Source organism: Coenobita brevimanus, chromosome 98 (genome assembly GCF_032717465.1).
Source record: "Coenobita brevimanus isolate Jiangsu-jjx chromosome 98, ASM3271746v2, whole genome shotgun sequence".
In the NCBI taxonomy this organism is placed as follows: Eukaryota; Metazoa; Arthropoda; class Malacostraca; order Decapoda; family Coenobitidae; genus Coenobita; species Coenobita brevimanus.
In genome coordinates this window covers 10612225-10625534 of record NC_137051.1, presented here as the reverse complement: position 1 = coordinate 10625534, position 13310 = coordinate 10612225, and the positions used below count along the sequence as shown (strand labels likewise).

The following is a 13310-nucleotide window of genomic DNA, read 5'->3' as shown; positions in this document are numbered from 1 at the left end:
TCACTCATCCCTGAGTGGCATTATGTACACAATAAACCCCAACCAGCTCTTGGATATAAGCTTACACAGGCTCAAAGCAATTGGAGCACCTTAATCACCCACTAAACCACCGGGTGCCAGAATAGTTATATGGTTACCACCCAGTGTAGTAAATGGTTATATAAATATATACGGTATATATATATATATATATATATATATATATATATATATATATTGCCCTTTCAAGTGCTGTACAAAACCATCCATTCATCTTTCAGTTCTCTGATGTCCCATTAGGAGTGGAGGGACCTGTGGCTTGGTTACACAGTCCAGACAAATGAGGCACGAAAGACCAATTGCCTGCTCCTGACTGGCATTATAAGCAATATAATTCAACAACTCCCACAGACTAGTTTTTTAAAACCCTTATGGGTCACATCCAGCTAGAGGGTCTTAACTAATTATACCATCAGGTGTACTTTTGTTTGTTATGTGGTGACCACCTAGCACAGAAAATGATTTTGTACATTACAGCAGACCACCTTGCTTGTCATTCGATATAGTTGTGAAAAGCACTACGGTGAGTAAAGTGGATGGAAAGGACCCAATCTATCATCTAGTATTATAACAAAGCAAAAATGTTTACATATGGCATGTACTGGAATTACAATGATGCCTGTATGCTTGTGATCTTTTCCAAGGGTTTTGTTTATTAACATATTATCAACTCATCACATACTGTAACAATCACAAGCCAAGCATACTTCAACAGTTTATATAGTGCTGTAGAATGAAGTGTAGGATGTGCACATTAAACCCCTTTACCCTGTGGCATCACTCTTCTAAGATGAATAAAATAATCTAACAGCCATAAAATACTAATTATGTCCTCAGGTTGAAGGGGTTAATGGAAACTATTTCTTTTCTCTTCATCCTATGGGGTTTCTCCTAAGCTGAGTAAAAATGGTATGGCATTAACCACTATAAAACATAAAGTATCTCTTCATGCAGACGGAGTTGATAATGTTTTACTCATAATTCTTTAACACAGCAAAATTAATGAACTGTGTACAGTAGCACTTGACTTACTGTTTAAATTGCCAAGCACATACTACAACTCATAATCCTTTGACTCAATATTTTGTGAAAAGAGAGAACATCAGTCACATTAATTACAGTTCTGAATTACTTATATCCATCCATCCATCATCCAATCCTATGTTGTCTCATGAGGACCGTAGAAGCCCAGGGCTAGGCAAGTTGGTCCTGACATTTAAGATCAGAATAACCAGCCTCACTCATCCCTGAGTGGCATTATGTGAGCAATAAACCCCAATCACCCCTTGGATATAAACCTGCACAGGCTCAATCTGATTGAAGCGCCTTCATTACCCACTGAACCACCAAGTGCCATAATTTAGTTATACAGTATGTAAAAAAAAAATAAAAAAAAAAAATAAAAAAAGGGGGAAAAAAAAAAAAAAAAAAAAAAAAAGTCATATTCGGAGGGAAAAAGGGGGTGTTATTGAAAAGTAAGTTAGTAATGAAATTAGGTGATATCCCATCAAATACCATCTCCAAATAATCTAAATAATATGACTTATGAATGGGTTGTGAATCTGGCTTAAGGATCACACGTTTTCGTTTTCGTTTTTAAAGGCTCCAACATGCTTGCATGTGTCGGCCTTGGTCACCTAATGGCGGCTCTCCATGCTGCACGATCCATTGCAGCCTCCCTGTTCAGTCCCTTAACCCTGAGGTCACACTTAATGACCTCGTCCCATGTCTTTCTCGGTCTACCCCTCATAACCCCACTCCCAATATTAACACTTCTCACCTTCCTCACCCAATTATCATCCCCCATCCTCTCCACATGTCCAAACCACCTCAATCTACCTCTCCTCATCACAACACCAATACACTCCAGTCCCATCCTACCTCTCAACTCTTCCATTGTAAACCCAGCCCCTCCAGGCCTTGGACGCAGGGACGCACTACACATCCACCTAATCATTGTCATTTCTGTACGTCTGAGCCGGCGAATATCTTCCTCCTTCACTGCCCAGGTCTCACTGCCATACAGCATTACACTCCTAACACATGCTGCATACAAAGACCCCTTAGCACGTAGGGAGAGCCCTCTCAATGTCAGGAGTCTGTGATTGCTGAGTAAAATTTCTAAGAGCTCATTAATCATATTTATCTAAGTACAGTACCAGTATCTTATTTTTTTTCTCCTATGGAATAACACTGAAACTGCTGGCAAGAGGATGTCAAGTCCCCTACACTGTACTCACAAGTTTCCCTTAAGCCAGAAATGTATTTGCAGGCTTAAATTACTGCACTGTAATGGGGCTGTGGCTCACTTGCAACTTTAAAGTACCGTACTGCCCTGTAATGGAGAGTGGCTCATTTTCCATTGAATCTATGATTATATGCAGTAAAACACTGCTCTCAGGATGAAGTCATAACAACTGCTGTAATACTACTCACCTAACAATTGTTTTTTCAGCAACATAAAGTGGCTGCATAACAGGGATCCCCTGTATCTAGGGAAAATTTCCATATTCTCAGATCACATGGATTAAAAGTGAGCAGTCATGCGATCAAGCTCCATTAGCTCCTCAATTATGTCATCCACCTTGGCTCCAATTTTCTTGGCAATTTCAGATTTCTCAGGGACAGGAAGATGAAGGAATGACCATATCAACTCCCCATCCAAGATAGCACGTGCTGGATTGGAGTTAAGGCGGTAGCGGCAGTGGAAGGTATGAGATGCCTTGGGATTCAAACCTGTGCAAAGAGAAAGAAGAGCAAATGAAGTTAAAATCAATACTATTAGCATATGTTAGTCCACTGCACAGCAAAAGCATCTCTACACTTTGCTACTCTCCTTGTACTGATGGGAGGTGACAACCATCATTTACTTACTGGAGGTAGCAGTGTTTGCTTCCTCCTAAGGTGACTCGACACTGACTGACAAACATAATCGTTTCCTGTAACCCAGGAAACGATAGTGCGTGATAACTATGTGATCAAATAATGAGGTGATGTGGAACCTACTATGGTGTGGTGTCTGTCCACAAACCAAACATTTACACTTTACCCTGCACCTTGCTGCGGCGAAGCACTGTCCTCTACAAAAACATTAGTTCATTGCATTGGATGGCTCTACAGGGATGACTGCTTGCCTGCAGTTGATGGGTCTGCTCAGCTTGACAGACTGGGGTTGCTCTACCTCCTCATTCTAGCTAGGTCAATACCATGCACAGAATGTATTGCTTACCTAGAAAAAGCTGTGCATTTTCACAAGGACTTGCATAATTCCAGGCTTAATGAGAGACATCAGGAACTCATCACCCACTAATTTACCTGGGTAAGGGCAGAAGCTGAGCCTGAACTACAGCCTGGCCCTTCACACAATGAGGACATGGATGACGTAGCATCTGTCATCTCTGAGGCAGACTTTTAAGGCTTCCTGAGGGAGGCAGAGGAGCTGGAGATGGGAGAAGAGCATACGGGAGCACCTCCATCTCATGCTGAGAGGTTCTAAGTTCTTCCCAACACCACCCCACTCCATTCACTTAAGCAATTTTGTCACAGGATTAAGGTGAGATCCCTGCTTATTTCTATTTAGTACATGCACTGAATATTCCTAAATTTATATGTTTGTGTTTGATGGTGCCTACATACGTGAAGGCAGGGTGCTGTGGGGGTGGGTTGGCCAAAGTCCAGACCCATATTAATTTTTCACATAAAAGTTATTATTCATGAATCTCAAAATGTATAAATCACGACAGTGGTCCAGACCCAAAATGCCACAATTTACGAGGACTGATTGTACATATATATAAATAAATAAATATATATATAAATATAAATATATATATATATATATATATATATATATATATATATATACACTGAGAGGAGTAAGGTGGATCAGGAGAGAGTGGAGCAGTCAGGGAGAAAGACTGAAAGTTGAGAAGCTGAGGATCAAAGAAATGGCAGATGAATACAGGACCAAAGTAGAGGACGAGTTAGAATTACAGAATTGGAATGAAATGGATCTGGACAGCCTGTGGAATGCATATAGGGATTGCTTAGTTAGGAATGCTAAAGCAATGTGTGGTGTGGGAAGAGTAACAACAAAGAAGAAAGATACGGCATGATGGGATGAGGAGGTAAAGAGAGCGGTGGAGGAAAAGAGAAAGAAGTGGCTGAAGTGGTTACAGGATAGGGGTTCAGTTGAAATAAGAACTGAATATGTTGAGAGCACGAAGCACGTAAAGAGTCTAGTGAAGAGGAAAAAGAAGGAGGGAAATGAAGATCTAGGAAGAAAAATTAATGCGAACAACTCTGAAAATAGAAAGTTATTCTGGAAAGAGGTGCAGAAATGTAGAAGTGAAAGCAGAAAGAAATGGGATGGTGTGAAGGATGCAGGTGGAAGATTATTAACCCATGGAGATGAAGTAAGGACCAGATGGAAAGAATATTTTGAAAGCCTGATGAATGGGAATAGAGAGAGCAGAGCACCGGTAAACATGATTGGTTTTGGGGGTGTGCAGAGAAGGAATGCAATGCCAGGAGACGTGACACTTGCACAGGTGACGAGTGCTGTGAAGCGGCTGAAAAATGGGAAAGCAGCGGGGGTTGATGAGGTGTATGCAGAGATGCTTAAGTGTAGTGGAGAGAATGGGATGAAGTGCTTGTTGGAGGTATGTAAGAAGGCATGGATGAGTGAAACTGTGCCTGCAGAGTGGAGAAAGGCTGTGATTGTACCCCTGTACAAAAAAAAGGTGAGCAAAGTGAGTGCAAGAATTATCGTGGCATAAGCATACTAAGTATGGTAGGGAAGGTATATGGAAGAATTATTAGAGAAAATAAGAGAGATATCAGAAGTCCTAGTGAGTGATGAACAGGGTGGCTTTAGGAGTGGCAGAGGATGTGTGGACCACATATTTGCAGGGAGACAAATAGTAGAGAAGGTTTGTGAGAAGGACCATAAGGTGTTTATGGCATTCATGGATCTGGAAAAAGCATATGACAAAGTGGACAGAGAAGGATTGTGAAAAGTTTTGCGCATGTATGGTGTAGAGGGTAAGCTGCTAGGTGCCGTCAAGAGGTTTTATGATGGTAGTGAAGCATGTGTTTGGGTTAATGGGCATCTAAGTGAATGGTTCACGATCAATGTAGGCATGCGACAAGGCTGTGTGATGTTCCCATGGTTGTTCAATATATATATGGATGGGGTGATGAGAGAAGTAAAAACACGAGTAATGGAGAGAGGGATGGCATTGGTAATGAATGGTAATGGATGGAATATCTCAAATTTGTTGTATGCTGATGACGCAGTACTGCTTCCAAGTACCAGACAAGGAATTTATAGGCTAGTGCAGAGTTTTGCTGATGTCTGTAAGCATCATTCCTTGAGATTAAATGTAGAAAAGAGTCAAGTGATGGTTATTGAGAGAGAAGGTGACTCCCAGTGCAATGTAACAGTGAATGGAGAGAGACTGGAATTGGTGAGAGATTTCAAATACCTGGGTACAGTGATAGAAAAGAGAGGAAAATGTGCAAAAGAAGTTGAAAGTAGAGTGACACAAGGAAGAAAAGTAGCTGGTGCAATGAAGGCCTTGATAAGAAACAGAGGCCTGAGTGTTGCAGCTGCACGAGGCTTACATGAAGGAGTGTTAGTGCCAGCTTTAACATATGGATGTGAGACAATGGTGTGGCATGAAAATGAGAAGTCAAGAGTAAGAGCAGTGGAGATGGGACTACTGACGAATGTATGTGGAGTACAGAGGGTGGATAGGATACGAAATAATGTGATTCGTGAAAGATGTGGAGTGAGGAAGTCAGTGTATACCAGATTTGAAGAGAGTGTACTGAGATGGTATGGTCATCTGGAGAGAATGGATAACAATAGAGTGGTGAAAAAGGTATATCTGAGCAAATTTGAAGGAGGGAGGAGACGAGGTAGGCCAAGGAGAAGATGGAGAGATATGGTGGATGAATGTTGAGGAAGAGAGGTTTGGAAGTTGGTGAGGCTAGGGAACTGACAGGAGATCGAGCTGGCTGGATGAATTTTGTGAGAAGTGCATGATCACGGATTTTTGGCACCCCTTTTTAACATGGCAGCGTCTGGATTGACTCTGTCAGATACGATTATGTGAAGCTACAGAACGTGGTGAATGTTTCTATCTATCTATCTACATATATATAAATATATATATATATATATATCATCATCTGTACCTCCTTTCCCACCCCAGGGCAGGGTGAGGAGTAGCAACATCCAGACAGCCCAAATATGCCCACTCCAATGGGACACAGTTCCATTAACTCACCATTCGAGCCCCTGGAATCCTGGGTCTATCTAATATGCCAGAAAACATTCACCACATTCTGTTGCTTCACATAAAGATATCCGACAGAGTCAATCCAGATGCTGTCTTGGTAAAAGGGAGTGACAAATCCCTGATCATGCACTTCTCCTCACAATATTCATCCAGCCAGCCAGATCTCTTGTCAGTCACCTAACCTCAAAGACTTCAAAACCTCTCTTCCTCAGCCACTCATACACCATATCCCTCCACCTTCTCCTTGGCCAACCTTGTCTCCTCCCTCCTTCAAATTCGCTCAGATACACCTTTTTCACCACTCTATTGTTATCCATTCTCTCCAGATGACCATACCATCTCAGTACACTCTCTTCAATTCTGGTTTCCAGACTTTCTCACCCCACATCTTTCACGAATCATATTATATCGTATCCTATCCACTCTCAGTACTCCACAGCAGTCCCATCCCCATTGATCTCACTCCTGACTTATCATTTTCATGCCGCACCATAGTCTTACATCCATGTGTAAATGTTGGCACTATCACTCCTTCATGTTAGCCTCGTGCAGCTGCAACACTCAAGCCTCTGTTTCTTATCAAGGCCTTCGTTGCACCAGCTACTTTCCTTCTTTATGTCACTCTAATTTCCACTTCCTTTGCACATTTTCTTCTCTTTCCTATCATTGTACCCAAGTGTCTGAACTCTCACCAATTCCAGTCTCTCTCTCTTCACTGTAACATCACACTGGGAGTAACCTTCTCTCTCAATAACCATCACTTTACTTTTTTCTACATTTATTCTCAAGGCATGACGCTCATAGATATTACCAAAACTCTGCACTAGTCTACCAAGATCTTGTCTGGAATTTGCAAGTAGTACTGCATCATCGACATACAACAAATCTGGGATATTCCATCCATCACCATTTATTACCAATGCCATCCCCCTCTCCATTACTCATGTTTTTACATCTCTCATCACCCCATCCAAACATATATTGAACAACCATGGGGACATCACACAACCTTGTCGCACGTCCTCACTGATCTTAAACCATTCACTTAGCTGCCCATTTACCCTTACACATGCTTCACTTCCATCATAAAAATTCTTGATGGCACCTAGCAGCTTACCATCTACAACGTACATGTGCAAAACCTTCCATAATCCTTCTCTGCCTATTTGTTATATGCTTTTTCCACATCCATGAATGCCATATCTTCTCACATGCCTTATCCACTATCTATCTCACTGGAAATAACTGATCTATACATCCTCTGCTACACTGTTCATCACTCAACATGACTTCTGATACCTCTCTTTCTCTATATTAATTCTTCTACCTACCTTCCCTACCATACTCAATTAACTTTATCATCATCATCATCATCATCTGGAACTCCTTTCCCACCTTAGGGCACAGTGAGGAGCGGCAACATCCAAACAGCCCAAATTTGCCCAGTCCAATGGGCCACGCTTCCATGCACTCACCATTCAAACCCCCGGAATCCTGGCTCTATCTGATACGCCAAAAACATCCACCACGTTCTGTAGCTTCACATAAACATATCTGATAGAGTCAATCTGGACGCTGTCACGTTCAAAAGGGGTGCCAAATCCCTGATCATGTGCTTGTTTTCATAATATTCATCCAGCCAGCTTGATCTCGCCAGTCCCCTAGCCTCACCGACTTCCAAACCTCTCTTCTTACATACTCCTTCACCATATCCCTCCACCTTCTCCTTGCCCTACCTTTCCTTCTCCCTACTTCAAATTCACTCAGATATACCTTTTTCACCACTGTATTGTTATCCATTCTCTCCACATGACCATACCATCTCAGTACACTTTCTTCAGTTCTGGTGTCCACAGACTTTCTCACCCCACATCTTTCACGAATCATTACATTTCGTATCCTATCCACTCTCTATACTCCACATACATTCCTCAGCAGTCTCATCTCCACTGCTCTCACTCTTGACTTTTCATTTTCATGCCACACCATCGTCTCACATCCATATGTTAAAGTTGGCACTAACAATCCTTCATGCAAGCCCCTTGCAGCTGCAACACTCAAGCCTCTGTTTCTTATCAAGGCATTCATTCCACCACCTATTTTCCTTCTTTGTGTCAATCTACTTCCCACTTCTTTTGCACACTTTCCTCTTTTTTCTGTAACTTTACCAAGGTATTTGAACTCTCTCACCAATTCCAGTCTCTCTCCATTCGCTGTAACATCGCACTGAGAGTCACCTTCTCTCTCAATTACCATCACTTTACTCTTTTCTACATTTAATCTCAAGACACAACACTCACAGGCATCAGCAAAACTCTGCACTAGTCTACCAAGTTCCTGTCTGGTATCTGCAAGTAGCACTGCATCATCAGCATACAACAAATTTGAGATATTCCATCAATCACCATTCATTACCAATGCCATCCTCCTCTCCATTACTCGTGTTTTTACTTCTCTCATCACCCCATCCATATATATATTGAACAACCATGGGGACATCACACAACCTTGATGCACACCCACACCAATCGTGAACCATTCACTTAGATGCCCATTAACCCTTACACATGCTTCACTACCATCATAAAAACTCTTAACAACACCTAGCAGCTTACCATCTACACTGTACATGCACAAAACCTTCCACAATCCTTCTCTGTCTAGTTTGTTGTATGCTTTTTCCAAAGACATGAATACCATAAACACCTTATGGTCCTTCTCACAAGCCTTCTCCACTATCTGTCTCACTGCAAATATCTGATCCACACATCCTCTGCCACTCCTAATGCCACCCTGTCCACCACTCACTAGGACTTCTGATATCTCTCTTACTTTCTCTATAATAATTCTTCCATATACCTTCCCTGCCACACTCAGTAAACTTATGCCATGATAATTCTTCCACTCACTTCGTTTACCTTTATTTTTGTACAGGGGTATAATCAAAGCCTTTTTCCATTCTGCTGGCACAGTTTCACTCATCCATGCCTTCTTACATATCTCCAAAAAGCACTTCATTCCACTCTCTCCACCACACTTAACTCATCTCTGCATACACCTCATCAACCCCAGCTGCTTTCCCATTTTTCAGCCAGTACACAGCACTCTTCACCTGTAGGAGGGTTACATTTCCTGGCACTGCATTCCTTCTCTGGGCACCCCAAAACCAATCATGTTTACAGTGACTCTGCTCTCTGTATTCCCATTTACCAGTCTTTCAGAATATTCTTTCCATCTAGTCCTTACTTCATTCCCATGGGTTAATAATCTACCACCTGCATCCTTCACACCTTTACATTTCTTTCCACTTTCACTTCTACATTACCGCACCTCTTCCCTGAATAACTTCCTATTTTCAGAGTAGTATGCATTCATTTTCCTTCCTAGATCATCATTTCCCTCCTTTTTCCTCTTCACTAGTCTCTTTGCGTGCTTCTTGCGCTCAACATATTCAGTTCTTATTTCAACTGAACCCCTGTCCCTGTAACCTCTAGCAACTTCTTCCTCTTTTCCTCCACTGCTCTCTTAACCTCTTCATCCCACCATGCCATACCTTTCTTTTTTGTTGTTACTCTTGCCACACCACACACTGCTTTAGCATTTCTAACTTAGCAATCTCTATATGCATTCCACAAGCTGTCCAGATCCATTTCATTCCAATTCACTGATTCTAACTCCTCCCCTACTTTGGTCCGGTATTCATCTGCCATTTTGTTGATCCTCAGTGTCTCGACTTTCAGTCTTTCTCCCTGACTGCTCCTTTCTCTCCTGGTTTACCTCACTCCTCTCAGATTGATCTTGCATACCACAATCATATGATCTGACAGACTTGCACATCGTCCTCTCACAGCCCTCGTGTCAGCAACCATTCCCAGCATCAACCTCTCTATGAGCACATGCTCAATCAGGCTCCTTTCAACACGATCCCCATTCCCTCTATCCCATGTATATTTATGTGCATCTTTGCGTCTAAAATACGAGTTATAAATGCACAACCTCCTTTCCTTAACACATCCTTCACTCGCTTCCCATTGTCATTTTCTCCAGGTACTCCATTACAACCCATTATGTTATCCTCTGGACCTGTGCCTACTCTTCCAATCATATCGCCCATTACTATCACTTTATAGCTCCTGGGAATTTCTCCCATGGCTTCATCCAGCTCATCCCAAAATCTGTTTTTCTCTCTCTCGCTCCTGTCCTCACATGGTGCATATGCTACAGTCACCACCATTTTCACCTTCTCAAACTTGAAATTGACATACAAACACCTCGAGCTGACATATTTGTATTCTCTCATTCCACTCTGCCATACCTCATTCACCAACAAAGCAACTCCTTCTTTCATGCCTGATCTTAAACATTTCACACCTTCCCACTCCTCCACTTCACACTGTTTCATCTTCCTTCACACAATGCCATCAGGGCATATCTCGCACTCTTGAACACATTCACCACTTCCACCCTCTTGCTCTCATTCACACCTCTCACATGACACATGGCCATGTGAATCTGCCCATTTGGTTGGAGCCCTGGGCAGGTATTGGGCCCTCCAAGGCTCTCTGAAACAACTGCCATGATTAAGTAATTTTAGACGGGGGAATCTGAAGGACACAACCTGGCCAAAAACCTGGTTATATGGTTACCACCCAGCATAGCAAATGGTTTCCTGGGTACTGGAAACCATTTGGCTTGTCACTCAGTGTAGGGACCATAAGGCATCCTGCACTGAGTGGATGATGGGCGCCCCCATCCACCACATCAATAAACTTATGCCACGATGATTCTTGCACTCACTTCACTCACCTTTATTTTTGTACTGGGGTACAATCACAGCCTTTTTCCACTCTGCTGGCACAGTTTCACTCATCCATGCTTTCTTACATATCTCCAACAAGCATTTCATTCTGCTCTCTCCACTACAGCTAATCATCTCTGCATACACCTCATCAACCCCAGCTGCTTTCCCATTTTTCAGCCATTCCACAATGATCTTCATCTGTGTGAGTGTCACATTTCCTGGCACTGAATTCCTTCTCTGCACACCCCCAAAACCAATCATGTTTACAGCAGTTCTGCTCTCACTCTTCCTATTCATCAGGCTTTCAAAATATTCTTTCCATTTGGTCCTTACTTCATCCCCATGGGTTAATAATCTACCACTTATATCCTTCACAATTTTATATTTATTTCCGCTGTTACTTCTACATTTCCGCACCTCTTTCCAGAATAATTTCCCATTTTCTGGGTAATTTGCTTTCATTTTTCTTCCTATATCATCACTTACCTCCTCTTTTTTCCTCTTCACGACTCTCTACATGCTTCTCGCTCTCAATATACTCAGTTCTTATTTCAACTGAACCCTCGTCCTGTAACCACTCTAGCCACTTCTTCATGTATATATATTTCTTATCTAGACTAAAGTATCCCACATTTATTTCTGACATACATACAATCTCCTAATCCTGTGTTGCCCCATGAGAAGTGTAAGAGCCCAGGGCTAGGCAAGTTGGTCCTGACATTTAAGATGAGAGTGACCAGTCTCACACATCTCTGAGTGGCCATTACATGAGCAATTAACCCCAACCACCCCTTGGATATAAACCTACACAAGCTCAATCCAGCTGGAGTGCCTTAATTACCTACTAAACCACCAGGCATCATAGTAGTAGTAGTTGTTCCCTAGGCAGTCTGGCCAAACAGCCCCGAGTCCCTTAAGAAGGCCATGGCCGAGACCGGGCTTTCATACAGAGCTCTCAAAGAGTGTATGTTGTGTTGTTGGCATAGGTGATTGTGTGCAATGCAGTCTTCCATAATGTGCTTAATAATATTGGGTGCTGTGTTGCATCCTAGACAGGCATCAGTGACGGAGTCATCAAGCCTCTTCTGGTAGCTTAAGAGGGCTGGATGGTGCCCACATCTCAGCCTGGCCAGGTGGACCCTGTCCTCACGAGGAAGATAGGATTCAGAAGGGTGGATGTCAGGAGGCTGTGCATGCAGCTGTGTGTTGTCTTTAAGTGACTGAATGGAGCGGCGAATGATCTGAGTGCGGATATGCTTCTGGAAGCTGGTCTGAGGTGGGTGAGGGGGGAGAGATGATGGTATTTGTGTATGGTATCGTGTGCTGGGCGTTGTTTGATGTTCCTTGGTGTGGGTGGATGTGCTGCCATGTACTATAGTGGATGTTGTGGGTTTGTGGAGGCTGCAGCAAGAAACTGGGTGCCTCTCATGTCTAAGTGATCCTTGACTTTGAGGACTCTGGTTTCTTGATGTAGGTGGTCTGTGGGTGTAGTAGCTGTGCAGCCTGTGATTATTTTTAGGGCCTTGCTCTGTATGGTCTGTAGAGTGTTGTAGTGTGTTTTGGTGAGGTTAGAAGCCCAGGCAGGGCATGCATAATTCATCACTGAATGTATGTATTGTTTGTATACTGCGGTGGTGGTTTCTTTGTTGTGTCCGAATGTTGTATGGGTAAGTGATCTCAAAGCATTGAGTTTTGATGTTATTTTATTTTTAATTTTTGTGATGTGTTGTTTAAATGACATTGATGTATTGTATGTTACACCAAGGATTTTGGATGTGTGTGTGGGTGGGTGTGGTAGGGGAGTGTTGTTTATGGTGAGGTGTGGGATGTGACTGTGTTCTGCTGTCCAGTTTGTGAGAAGAGTCACTGTAGATTTGGCTGGGGCTATTTTGAGCCTGTTTGTGGTAAATCATTCGTGTAGTATGTTGAGGTAAGGTTGAATGATGTGTGCAGCTGTGTTTGCGTTTTGGTGCGTACATGTAAGTGTTATTGTATCTGTGGTGTGTGGGGTGTGGGTACGTTGTGCATGCATAGGTTAAAGAGTGCAGGGGACAAAACAGATCCTTTGGGGGATGCCGTTTGTGAAGTTTCTGATGTTAGAAGACTGACCGGCAAATGTTACGTGTGCACATCTGCCTGCTAAGTAGTTTGCCAGCCACCTTTTT

General features: G+C 42.6%; 1 protein-coding gene across 1 annotated transcript in view; it reads right to left on the bottom strand.

The window, feature by feature from the left end:
- Window positions 1-2416: 2416 nt before the first annotated feature.
- Cpsf160 (cleavage and polyadenylation specificity factor subunit 1) overlaps window positions 2417-13310 on the bottom strand; it is a 265363-nt gene continuing 254469 nt past the window's right edge. The window contains exon 25 of the mRNA XM_080283825.1: window positions 2417-2775. Coding sequence (XP_080139951.1) covers window positions 2567-2775 — 209 coding nt within the window. The 3' untranslated portion in view covers window positions 2417-2566. The remainder of the gene's footprint in view (window positions 2776-13310) is intronic.